At 42.1% G+C, this 12,423-nt stretch overlaps 1 protein-coding gene across 1 annotated transcript in view; it reads left to right on the top strand.

Moving 5' to 3' along the window:
• Positions 1 to 12,423, top strand: part of chd7 (chromodomain helicase DNA binding protein 7) — a 45,227-nt gene that overhangs the window by 18,653 nt on the left and 14,151 nt on the right. Inside the window, exons 4-19 of the mRNA XM_055202312.2 lie at positions 4,240 to 4,375; positions 4,519 to 4,647; positions 4,802 to 4,867; positions 5,683 to 5,738; positions 6,147 to 6,261; positions 6,763 to 6,846; positions 7,030 to 7,167; positions 7,293 to 7,414; positions 7,561 to 7,804; positions 7,926 to 8,102; positions 8,448 to 8,591; positions 8,690 to 8,975; positions 11,058 to 11,268; positions 11,412 to 11,607; positions 11,778 to 11,945; positions 12,163 to 12,342. Coding sequence (XP_055058287.2) covers positions 4,240 to 4,375; positions 4,519 to 4,647; positions 4,802 to 4,867; positions 5,683 to 5,738; positions 6,147 to 6,261; positions 6,763 to 6,846; positions 7,030 to 7,167; positions 7,293 to 7,414; positions 7,561 to 7,804; positions 7,926 to 8,102; positions 8,448 to 8,591; positions 8,690 to 8,975; positions 11,058 to 11,268; positions 11,412 to 11,607; positions 11,778 to 11,945; positions 12,163 to 12,342 — 2,452 coding nt within the window. The remainder of the gene's footprint in view (positions 1 to 4,239; positions 4,376 to 4,518; positions 4,648 to 4,801; positions 4,868 to 5,682; positions 5,739 to 6,146; positions 6,262 to 6,762; positions 6,847 to 7,029; positions 7,168 to 7,292; positions 7,415 to 7,560; positions 7,805 to 7,925; positions 8,103 to 8,447; positions 8,592 to 8,689; positions 8,976 to 11,057; positions 11,269 to 11,411; positions 11,608 to 11,777; positions 11,946 to 12,162; positions 12,343 to 12,423) is intronic.

Raw genomic sequence — 12,423 nt, 5'->3', positions numbered from 1 at the left:
GAGAGGTGCATTGAATACATTTGAGAAGTGTGCCGAACGTTGAATGCACAGCCACTCGGGGACAAGCAAGAGTAAAGATGCACATCGCCAGTGCTACCATCAAAGCAATACGCACTTAAACACAAAGAGTCACCCACACACACAATATAGGCATTAAAGAAGCTTTTCTTTCCGATTGAGTTTTTTTTTAGGAGGCCCAAAAAGTTGATTGAATGGTCCTTGGGGAATTTAGCCACGAAGGTCCACTCAGTTTTTTGTTTTACTCAAAGAATTAACCAAAAGAGACTTTTGAGGTGTTTATGATGTTGTACTCTCACATGAGCGAAACCCCATTTAGATTGCTGGGCTAATAAAAGCTGAATAATTATGGGGCTGTGCTGCTTCATGAAGATGCGAAGATCACATGACCAGCTGAGTCTAAATTTAACATGGTAATGACTGACCCTTTCACTCGCAGATTAAAGCATCACTGGCTGTTAAAAGTAGGTTTGTAAGTAAAATTAGTTTTGATGCAGCTTTATCAGCAATAAGGTGTCACTTTAAGTCCAAGATAAAAATTATATTAAAACCTTTTCACACAGTGCACAGATCTCATAAAATTGCAAAAGTGCCTTCTGTGTGAACACAAACATATTACAGAATTGATCATGGGACCCACCCCTGGTGGAATCAGTCGCGTAATGCGTCCTGTGTAATCAAAAGGCAGGAACAATGCCTTAAGGGGTGTTTCATATTGAGAATGCATGTTGTTGCAATATTGTTATTGTCACCAGGGTTTTTAAATGCAGATCAATGCTCACAAAGAAAAAAAGGTCTGAAACTGGAATTAAGCAGAGATCAGCGCTCCTCACTTTCTGCTCTGAAACTGAGATTGTTTGCCAGATGAATTGAACTCTGTGTGCAATGCGCTAGATTATGATCGAACCAGAAAAGAATAATTCTCAAGAGTGTAATTTCTCAAGAGATATCGCCGAAAATATGCAAACTTAAGATGCTTTGAAAAAAATCCACCAAGTGCATGATTACAATTATACATTATACGTCACATCCTGATGTCGCATGTCTTGACAGGCCGTGTGCGAGTGCACACACAGATTCCCAGAACATGTTATCAGTGTGTTTGATGTCTGTTGCCTTATTTGTGGAAGTGATCTGTAAAACACAGCGTCATACTTGCATGCTTATCTGTGTGGTTGTGGCATGCATGCATCTTCATCACTCTGTGGTGGTCTAATAAACCTGCCTTGTCAGTGATGGCGTGTAATTAAGTAGATCCGCAGCATAGGTGACCTTGCTTTAAGAGAGTCCAAGGTGTGATGCCATCGCTTCCTCACAAACGCTGTTTCTCCTTGATTGGCTTCTAACACTTTCACACAATCCCTCTGCAAAGTCTGTTTCTGTCTCAACTCCACGGCACATTTTCTGTCTATTCCTACGTAACTCACTTCGCACATCCTCTTTCCACACATTCTCATCACAGTCCAGCAGCACTCCAATGGCGCTTTTCCATTGCATAGTACCCCATGGTTTGGTTTGGGTTGAGTCAGCTTACTTTTGGGAGCTTTTCCACTTGGTGCAGTATGAAGTACCCAATACTTTTTGTCGGGTAAGGTTTCAAGCGACCCGAGCTGATAGCAAACATGATGCGAAAACACTGTAGATCACTGATTGGTCTGAGAGAATCGTCACTACTAGCGTCATCGCTATAATGTAAAAGATTAGCTTTACCTTCATGCTAGCTTGCGCTGTCTCGCAAACATGTTGTCGTCTGTGCTTTGCTATAAGTTCCCAAACTCCCTTTTAAAGATGAAAAACATGCACAGGTTGAGATCAGGAACACCTATAACCGTTTTTTTCCAGACTTGCAGTTTGTGGCGGCACATTTGCAATGCGCACGTCCACATTTATGCTTAAATGCAACTTAAATGAGGCTCAGCGGAACGTGTCGACTGATGCCTCGGGTGTTTGTACAGAAACTGTCATGTGACTCAGAGGTAGTGATAAACGCGATGTGCAAACATCTATTTGTGGTGGCCAATTAAAATTTTGAGGTGGACTGAGAAATAAGTGAATGTATGGGAATGTACAACAACACTCTCACTTGTATGATGTCACGGCAGTAAGCATCGCAAATATAACGACATGCCTATAATCCCTCCGACTCCAAAGTGTTACTAAACTCGACCAAACCTAAAGTGAGGTGAGCTGACCCAAACCGTGGGGTACTATGCAATGGAAAGCGCCACGAGAGACATTTCCCCTCCCATAATTCAGGCCTAGTTTAGTGTGATTTTATCCTCTTTTTGATTCATCTTGATAGCACTCTGTTTATAGAGATATATGTTTGTGTCTGTCTCTTAGAGGCCTTGTTTTGTCTTATTCCTTATGATTCATTACTATCCTGTTTGTTTTGAAGGGCACAGGCATCCATTTTGTACCGTATGCCTTTGTAAACCTGTTGTAGCATGTTCATCTTCTTTTTCACGTTCTTGTTTATGTATGCGTGTTTACGTTTGCGCCTGTGCGATACTGCAAGGGCTGTTGGGAGTAAACAGTCGTGTGTGTGTGTGTGTGTGTATGTGCATGTGCGAGCAGCTGCTGTTAGAGCGAGCACCATGGGGGGGTCCAGCTGAAGATGAGTCATCTCACTGGCGGGCGGCAGGTGTCCCATTAACCCCCCGGCCTTCTCTCCTTCTCCTGAGTGTCAGCACTGGAGCGGAGAGGCTCACACAAACCTGCAGCAGGGTCTGTGTCCTTTCCCTACTAATGCCAATTAGCCCCTCATTCTCCTCCTGTTCATCTCAAAGGCCACATGCGGCCCACTACAGAATGTGTCGCTTGCGTCCTGTCCTGTGATTCATAAAGGTCGGCTATCGAAAGGAAGCCCCCCCTTTTCCACCGAGAGTGTTCTTCCTGCCCTCGTCTTTTCTTCCTTTTCTTTGTACCGCCTTTTTTCTCCTTACTTCTGGCCGTGTTTGCCGAGCAGTGACAGTATGAAACCCAAAGCCGGCGAGCGGCGCGGCTGCAGGTGCTTGAGGAGTGTTGGAGAGAGAGACTCTGACTGAGGGAAGCAGATGGCTTTAGCCAGTGGCATCCAGCCAGAGGAACAGGTGCGGGTCACGTGACCGCCGGTTACCAGGGCGATTTGATTGCTCTTGGCGTGCAAATGAAAAGAGAGGGGGGCCCAGAGCGAGAGAGCACGAGAGCCTCCAGGGCATTGTGTAATCTGTGGCAAGGAGAAGAGAGCGAGACACTGAACTGGAAGTGGAGTTAACTAGTCCTCCTTCTCTCCTCTCTCACGTCTCCTCTTTTATGTGTTTGAAACTGAGAATATGTCGGGATAAGAAAGTTTTAATTTCCTTTCCATCTTTTTTCCATTGTACTGTGTGTATACTAAAGATTATTTAATTTTTTTTGTCCGTCTTGTCAGTTTTTTTTTTTGTCCGACTTATGTCATTAAATGCTCTTTTTATTGGGTAGGTGACTTTACTTTTACTATCTAAAACTCCTTCATTATCATAGTGACCCAAAATGTCATTTTTTTGCGGTTTAATTTTTTTCTACGAAAAATAATGTAAAGAACATTCTGTGAAAAATAACCTTTATCTTTAATATTAACTGAGTAAGGTCATATAAAAAATTACGGTATAAGAAAAATAAGATACAAGCGCGTATCAGGATATTTTGTTTTCAGATGTTGTATCGATTATCAAAACCGCAATATTGTCGTTGTTTTTATCATACAACATTCATTGCAGACTGCTGATAGATAGCAGTCATCTTATCTCTAAACTTTAAGAGTGACAGGAAGTATTTGCTAAGGTTGCATATCGTGGTGTGTTCTTGATGACAGCTTTCTTAAATATTGTCCTATTCTATTCCAAAAATAAGACATGAGTAACTCAATATATTGTCTTGCGTATAGTAGCGCAATGCATGCAAAATTATCAACCTCTATATCACGATAAGTATCGTATCGCCAGATTCTTGCTGATACACAGCCCTGGTCAAAGATTAAAGTGAAAAATAAAAATTAAATCAGTGAATGAAATCAAACTTAGCTCCTTATCTCATAATTAGGTTGATACTTTAACGCTGCACGACTATTTAAGTAATCTGAAATTACAGTGTTTGTTAGCTTAATTTTTTTAACCATTACTATGCAGTGACCTTCAATCTAGAAACTGTGGTTTATTGGTATGACGCTCAATCTAACCAAATCTTTTTGGTCACCCACAGTGTCAAGAAATCTGAAACTGAGTCCAGTAACAGCACCAAGAAAGAGGCTAAGCGCAAGAGAGAGCCCTCCGTCACATCTGACGTAGAGAAATCGCCTCCACATTCACCAGAGGAAGAAGAGGATGATGGTGTGCAGGTAAAGTTGACTTTTTAAACAGTTAAAAGTTCTCGTTTGTCTTTAAGCAAAGCATGAATGTTTCCAATGAATAACAACAACTTAAGCAAAACATTTTATGGTTTGGTGATTTCGGTATTCTGATGTTCTTTGTCATAATACAGAAAAGACGATCTAGCCGGCAAGTCAAGAGGAAGCGTTATACTGAAGACCTTGAGTTCAAGATTTCAGATGATGATGATGGAGATGACTCCACAGGACCAAAGACTCCTTCAGCTAATTCAGAGCAGCAGGTCAGTATCATGAGAGCTTGTGGATGTGGGTGTGTGTTGAATTTGCATGTATGCAATTATGAACACGACTTAAGTCGTTACGTCAGTGTCTGGAAATTGCTGATGTAATATGCTGTTTGCTATGCGTGTTATGTATCTTTTGTTACCCTTGCAGGAGATGCCAGATGCAGAGGGCCCCGTGGTGGAGAAGATCATGGGGATGCGCATGGGAAAGAAAGAGGTGAGCTAAGCAGCCGAAATCCTCTCACTTGAGCTTTAGCTGCTTCTGCTCTCTATTGGAATCAGGGTAGCTTACATCTAACATCTGTCTCAAATCCTGCTCCAGACCCTGTTATTGCCGAGGACATGTCTGAGTGGGCTGATATTGTCTTCAGCTGACAGTAGTGGTAATATTAATCCGGTACAGGCCAACAGCGCTGCTGAGCCGTGGCCGGTTTAAAGCAAAGCCGGTGCGAGGTCTTGAGATGAAGCCGTGCAAGAATAAACTGTCTCTCAGCGTGATTAATCTCAGACCGCGCAACGTTACTCCTTTGAAACGGCTCCACAAAACAAAGCTCCCGAGCTCGGCAGCCAAAAATAATATGCTGTGAACGGCTCTTAGTAGCGCAGCTGCAAATGGGCTCCCGCCCGAGGAAATGGTAGGTTTGGCGTCTGCCGTAGTGCTGTGGTTTTGGCAGGAAGCCAGGCCCCGGGTCAGCTCCCTGTGAATGGGGCTGTGTGTGGTAGAGGAGCTGATGTGATTCATGACTCAGCCACACAGCGTACTACTAGCCGGAGAAACCGAATAGTAGGATTGCTCTTTTTCGCCTCCTTGTCTTACAGTTGTCGCACTGCTTTTTTTGTCCTGAAGCATTACAGGTTGAAGGGCAGGTTTCAATAATAAAATGCACTGCTTCGCAAGTAGTTTGTGACAGGAAATGGGTTGTGCTTTTGATGTCTGGGTGTTATTCGCATGCTCTAGTGATTTTTAGATTTTAAACATTTTGCAGATAAACAAACTTTAAACATGAAATAATGTTGTTACTTTTTTTGCAGCTGGAGTCTGGTGAAGAGGTTGAAGTTGAGGAGTTTTATGTCAAATTTAAAGGCTTGTAAGTATCCACTTTAAGTTGGCTCCAGTCAATGTATTTTATATTTTTCTCTCTTTAATTATGAAAATAACTGTATTACATGAAGTCAAATAGGAAGTTAGAAACTGTTGCATATGGTGTTAAATCATGTGTTCTTTAAAGTTAAACATTAATTGCAAAATAGTGCAAATACATTACTACTTTTGTACTGTGCCCCATTAAATTATCATGCTATCAGCTTTTTTCATGTCCCGTCAATACTTCTTTGTTTAGGAACATAGTGCCAAATGTTTCGTTCATAAACGAGACTAAACCTTTCAGCTTAATTTTTATAGAGTTTTTGTTTGTGTTTAGGCTTTTAAGCGTTAAAATGTAAATGCTGGCTGCTTTGAGGTCACTCAGTGAAAACGTTTTGTTGTTGTTTTCCAGCTCATACCTGCACTGTCGCTGGGCTGACATTGAAGAGCTAGAAAAGGATAAGCGAATTCAGCAGAAGATCAAGAGGTTTAGAGCCAAGCAAGCCCTCAATAACTTTATAACTGAGGTTAGCATCTGCCCTCCATTTTCCTTGTCATCCACCATTTTGTCATTTCTTTTTCCGTTTATTTTATGGCCCTCACTGATAATGGCGGCAGTATGTATGCTCAACAGTGGTGTGTTGTGCTGGTATTATGGTGGCTTTATGAACAATCTCATCCACGCTAAAGCAATAAAACGCCTCACTGGAAGCCCTTATCTCTGTTGCACGCAATCTCCCAGTGCACATGCCACCCAGCTGAGTTCACAAGTTTTAAGTAATTCAAGCAGCGGTGTTAAGACTTTTCATTTCTGGAATATAGCAACGCATTTGATTTTGAAGGGGTTTTTCGATCCATCAAACCCAGGTGGGGTTTTCCCTGAGAAATTTATGCCACCCACATCAGAAAGCTCAAGAAAATGTGTAGATTTTCATTTCAAGGCTGCTTGTAGTTCGAGGCTCGAACAGTAGTGAAACCACCATTCTGCAATGCTCCGTCTAACCAATCAATCACACTTTCATTGACAGATGGATGATGAGCCCTTCAACCCAGATTATGTGGAGGTGGACCGTGTTCTGGATGTGTCTGAAAGCACAGATGAAAATGGAGAGGTACGACTTCTTCTCGCTCATCCATCTGTTCTTCAACCGTTCATCAAGTCAAACATAGATTTACTTTGATTAAAGCTCTTGCTTGATCGGTTACTGCTATAAAGATGTCAGTCAGACCACCCCCTGAGAAAAATACGAGGGCTCTCTTTTGCATAACTGTCTTGTTGATGCCTGTTCCCGCAGCTTGTAACTTTGTACCTGGTGAAGTGGTGCTCCTTGCCCTACGAGGACAGCACGTGGGAGCTGAAAGCTGACATTGACCAAGGGAAAATTGAAGAGTTTGAGAGAGTGATGGCCCGCGAGCCAGAGCCAAAGCGCGTGGTAAGAGCTGGCTCTCGTCTAGCGCTCTCTTTATTTTCTCTTGAGTGCTGAACAAGTGAGGGGAGAGGGCCACGTTCTTGCGGTTGCACGGAAACCACTAACGGGAATTGTTTTATTTGAAACAGGAGCGACCTCCCGCTAGCGACTGGCAGAAATCCGAGAGTTCCAGAGAATATAAAAACGGCAATGCGCTCAGGGAATACCAGCTGGAGGGAGTCAACTGGCTGCTCTTCAACTGGTACAACACGTATGTATGCAATTACCCAGCGTACAGCTGCACAGCTTACTCGTACACAAGCTAAATCTGCAATTGCACCGGGCCACATCACATTTGTTTTGTGCTAGTGAAGTCTGCATTTATTGAAAATCTGTGCTTTTTCTTCTTGCTTTTAGACGAAACTGTATTTTAGCTGATGAAATGGGTCTTGGCAAAACAATCCAGTCCATCACATTCCTCTATGAGATATACCTAAAGGGAATCTGTGGTCCTTACTTGGTGATCGCTCCTCTCTCCACCATTCCCAACTGGGAGAGAGAGTTCAGGACATGGACCGAGCTCAACGTAGTGGTTTATCACGGTAGCCAAGCCAGCAGAAAAACTATTCAGGCTTATGAGATGTACTACAGGGACTCACAGGTAAACATTTCCTATTTTATCATTTGGTATATGCAGAGAGGTATACTTGAGATATCTAAAGGATTTTATACATGAAACTCTGCTTTGAGGAATCTTTATAACAACATATCTCCTCTTGCAGGGTCGTGTAATAAAGGGAGCCTACAAATTCCATGCAATCATCACCACTTTTGAGATGATCTTGACGGATTGTCCTGAGTTACGAAACGTGCCTTGGCGTTGTGTGATTATTGATGAGGCTCATAGGCTCAAGAACAGAAACTGCAAGTTGCTTGAGGGCCTAAAGATGATGGACATGGTTGGTGCCTCACTTTTAGTACACAATTTTACCACAAACTGCTGTCAGTCTTAGCTTAGATCTGTTTGATTCCTTTCTCTTACTGTTATTCTAATGTAAATGTGGCTCTGCCTAAGGCATTTGGCATGTGTACGTTTGTTTTGTTGCGTTATGGTCTAAAATATTTACCTGATAAAACTTGACTGCGAGTAGTAAAATCAGATCGTTTCGTGTTTTTGTTTTTTTAATAAACTAAACTGATTCACAAATCTGAATAATTTCCCAGATTCTAGCTGATACAGAAACTTAATGGAAATGTAAATCACTGGTCAAAAGTCAACTACTGATATTCTTGATCTTCCTTAGGAACACAAAGTCCTGTTGACTGGGACCCCACTGCAAAACACAGTGGAGGAACTCTTCAGTCTCCTTAACTTTCTGGAGCCAGACCGGTTTCCATCCGAGTCCACCTTCATGATGGAGTTTGGAGATCTTAAAACAGAGGAACAGGTGCAGAATCAATGTTTGTTTTTACTCACCGCACTCTGTATGTAAGCCTTTCAATGCTGCCTGGATAGATGATATCTAATAGTAAATGTTTGTTTTAGGTGCAAAAGCTGCAGGGCATTCTGAAGCCCATGATGTTGCGGCGACTGAAGGAGGATGTGGAGAAGAACCTTGCACCGAAAGAGGAGACCATCATTGAGGTGGAACTGACCAATGTGCAGAAGAAATACTACCGTGCAATTTTGGAGAAGAACTTTGCTTTCCTGTCCAAGGGTGGAGCAGGGGGTGGTGGAGGAGGGGGAGGGGGAGGAGGATCCAATGTTCCCAACCTGCTGAACACCATGATGGAGCTGAGAAAGTGCTGTAATCATCCCTACCTCATCAATGGTGAGTAGAATTCTGAACTAAACAAATATTTGCTTATTGCTGGTTCGCCATTAAAGGGGTGATGAATCTGCGGTTTTTGTTGTTTTATACTGTTGCCTGAGGTCTACTTATGATGCTTGTGCAGTTTTTACATTCAAAAACATCAAAAGCAATAATTAATAGGCTATTTTGTACCCTGGTTTTGAGGCCGACACGAGAAATGTTCTGTTTTGATGGGCGGGCCGCATTAAAGATCTAAAAGAAAACACCCACTGCTATGAGTGGATAGCTTCATTCCTCGTGATTACATGTGGGGAATTGTTTTGAAAAACTTAATGTGTAAAAATAGCAGTGGAACACACATGTTCGAGCCATTAAAGATTTTGGGTGCTAGAGATGATGCACATAAATAATGCGTAATGTGAAGCAGCAACAAAACTTTCAACCTGACGTGACTAAATTACCGTATACAGCACAGTAACTTTGGGTTCACACCAGACGAGAGTTCAACGATTTGCGCGAGTAGATTACATAAGTCAATGCAAAAACCCGATCAGACGTGTCCTCGTGTGGCGCAATGCGAATGACGCTATATTGGTGGCGGATTTGACGCGAAAACGCGCTATTCGCCTCAAGCGTGTCTTCGCCCAAGTTGAAAATATTCACTTCGAGTAAAGAATTTGCGAATAGCACGATGTCCCGCGTTTGGTGTGTACGAAGCATAAGCGTGAATCAATCTAAATCGCGGATGGCAAGTCCTTATCACTAACTTTGTTTATTTCTAATGTGCTTGTGAAGTTGCTCCTACATACACGTAACGTTGCATACCAGTTATATGATAAAAATGCTTTGAGTGTTGGACCTTTCAAACGCAACTTGCCTAAATTACCATAAACAACACTGGACGCGGGCATCAGAATCTAAATTGGGGCTGGTAAGGCCTTTTTTACTAACTTGTATATTTTTAACGTTATGTTTCAGTTATGTTATGTTGCGTGTTGGACCTTTAGTAATCATTTAATGTTTTTAGTCAATTAAAACAGTCAAACATGCGTGTTTAGACAACGGATGTTACACACAATCAGGACATATCAAGCAATCTCTAAAAAAGCAATAGTGACACATAGTAACTTACTAAAATGTTTTACTTGCATAAAACTGCTGTGCCATTCCTGTCAGATCCAATATTGATGGTACAACATTGCTTTTAAGTCTCTGCAAATGCAGCATTGACTTGTGGCTCTTTACAAATAATTCCATGATATAATGAAGTAGTAAACAAACACTCTGTATTTCCCTGCGCGAGCTAAAGCTTTTTAAAAACAAACTTTAACCATACATTCCTAATGTTAGGTTCCCAGTGGTCCGCACATAACTTCCGGTAAACTCCGCTAAGAATAAATAACAACAAAGTTCTTTAAACGTAGTTTATTTATATAACAAGCAAAAAAACAACACACAGATTACCTAGGAAACCAAAACATTTGTTATGTTCGACAAGGCATTTGTTCAAGGGATCAGTTTAGTAACTAGTTCGACCATTAAAAAAACAAAACCGGAAGTAAAGTTCAGATCCAGACGTGTATCGCGTCAGGGCACGTGCGTCCGATGAAACGTCTATACAGCGACTGTATTCCACAACCGGGCACTGTACACAAACTTGATCTTTAAATGCATGTTTGCTGATTGTTGGGACGCTGTATACAGTTACTTTGCCACACGTGTTACTTCCCTACATGTGAACCTGTGGGTGGGGCTACAAAAGTATTCATTGCCATTTGACTTTAGAGGTGGTGTTTAAAATTTCTACAACACCATACATTGGCACATTCCTGGACCGGCCATTTTCTGGGCTTGGTGCCAAAAACTGTTATTTCAGTAGCAAGGACATTTTCAGTTCTGAATCTTGGGAGCAGGATGTTTGTTCAGTGCGATGACCTCTTGTATAACAAAAATAAAGTTAAAATTGATTCTTTAATTCACTGCTCCTTTAAACCTTTCAGTATTTATGCAAGTTGGGGACTTGTTTTGATAACCAGTGCAGTTTGTAACTGCTTCATTGGTAACATGCAATCTAAAATGCACTTTCTTATTTGTCTGTAGGTGCTGAGGAGAAGATAATGGAGGAGTTTAGGGAGAGCCATCCCACAGACCTCATTGACTTCCACCTCCAGGCCATGGTCCAGGCTGCAGGAAAACTGGTGCTGATCGACAAGCTGCTCCCCAAACTGAAGGCTGGGGGTCACCGTGTGCTCATCTTTTCCCAGATGGTGCGCTGTCTGGACATCCTGGAGGACTACCTCATCCAGAGACGGTAGGAGCTTACTGCCAACAAATTAAAGATGCACCTTTTGAATGCGTTTTTGGTCTCATTTGTTGGGGTGCAAGCCAGAATTTCTATTTACCAAATAAATCAAAGTATTTTAGCTAATGTGTGCTTTATGTCCCATACTCTAGGTATCCATATGAGCGTATAGATGGCAGAGTTCGAGGAAATCTCCGTCAGGCAGCTATTGACCGCTTCTCACGTCCAGACTCGGACCGTTTTGTGTTCCTGCTGTGCACCAGGGCTGGAGGCCTCGGTATTAACTTAACTGCAGCTGATACCTGCATCATATTCGACTCTGACTGGAACCCTCAGAATGACTTACAGGTAAGCATGTTTTTCTCACCATGTACAGCATTTTATGCAAAGCCATTTTATTTTTCAAAGCTTCTTATAATAGAGCACTGCCAGCTGTGTTTCCTGGATGGAATGCAGCTATCATATTATCCAACCATAGCAGTTTTTTCAATATGTGTGTGTGTGACTGTTGCCTTCAGGCACAAGCTCGATGCCACAGGATCGGACAGAGCAAGGCTGTGAAGATTTACCGCCTGATCACCAGAAACTCTTACGAAAGGGAGATGTTTGACAAGGCCAGTCTGAAGCTGGGACTGGACAAGGCTGTTCTTCAGTCCATGAGTGGAAGGGAGAATGCCGCCAACGGGGTATGAACTGCACACAGCGCCACCATTTTGAAACAAATATACTTTCCACATGTTGGCAGGCAGTGGATGGACCACTAATTCCTGTGCACTGAGGCTTATTTTCCTTCTTACACTCTGTCTAAATATGTCCACACTATAAAAATACCCGAGATGAAAACTGTAAATTTATTGAAATCTGTTTCACTAAAGTTAATTCATTACACATGCACGTTTTTAGGTTCAACAACTCTCTAAAAAGGAGATTGAGGACCTTCTGCGGAAAGGAGCGTATGGAGCTTTAATGGATGAGGAGGATGAAGGATCCAAATTCTGTGAGGAAGACATTGACCAGATTTTGCAAAGACGTACACAGACCATTACTATTGAATCCGAGGGCAAAGGCTCAACATTTGCTAAGGTGATAACACTTTTATGTCTTTTCCCAAGTACTTTTATGTAACGCATTATTGACAAACCAATGCATCACCATTACATAATT

This window comes from Misgurnus anguillicaudatus, chromosome 2 (assembly GCF_027580225.2).
Source record: "Misgurnus anguillicaudatus chromosome 2, ASM2758022v2, whole genome shotgun sequence".
NCBI lineage: Eukaryota > Metazoa > Chordata > Actinopteri > Cypriniformes > Cobitidae > Misgurnus > Misgurnus anguillicaudatus.
The sequence above is the reverse complement of the archived record's forward strand: the minus strand, read 5'-3'. Positions and strand labels throughout refer to the sequence as shown.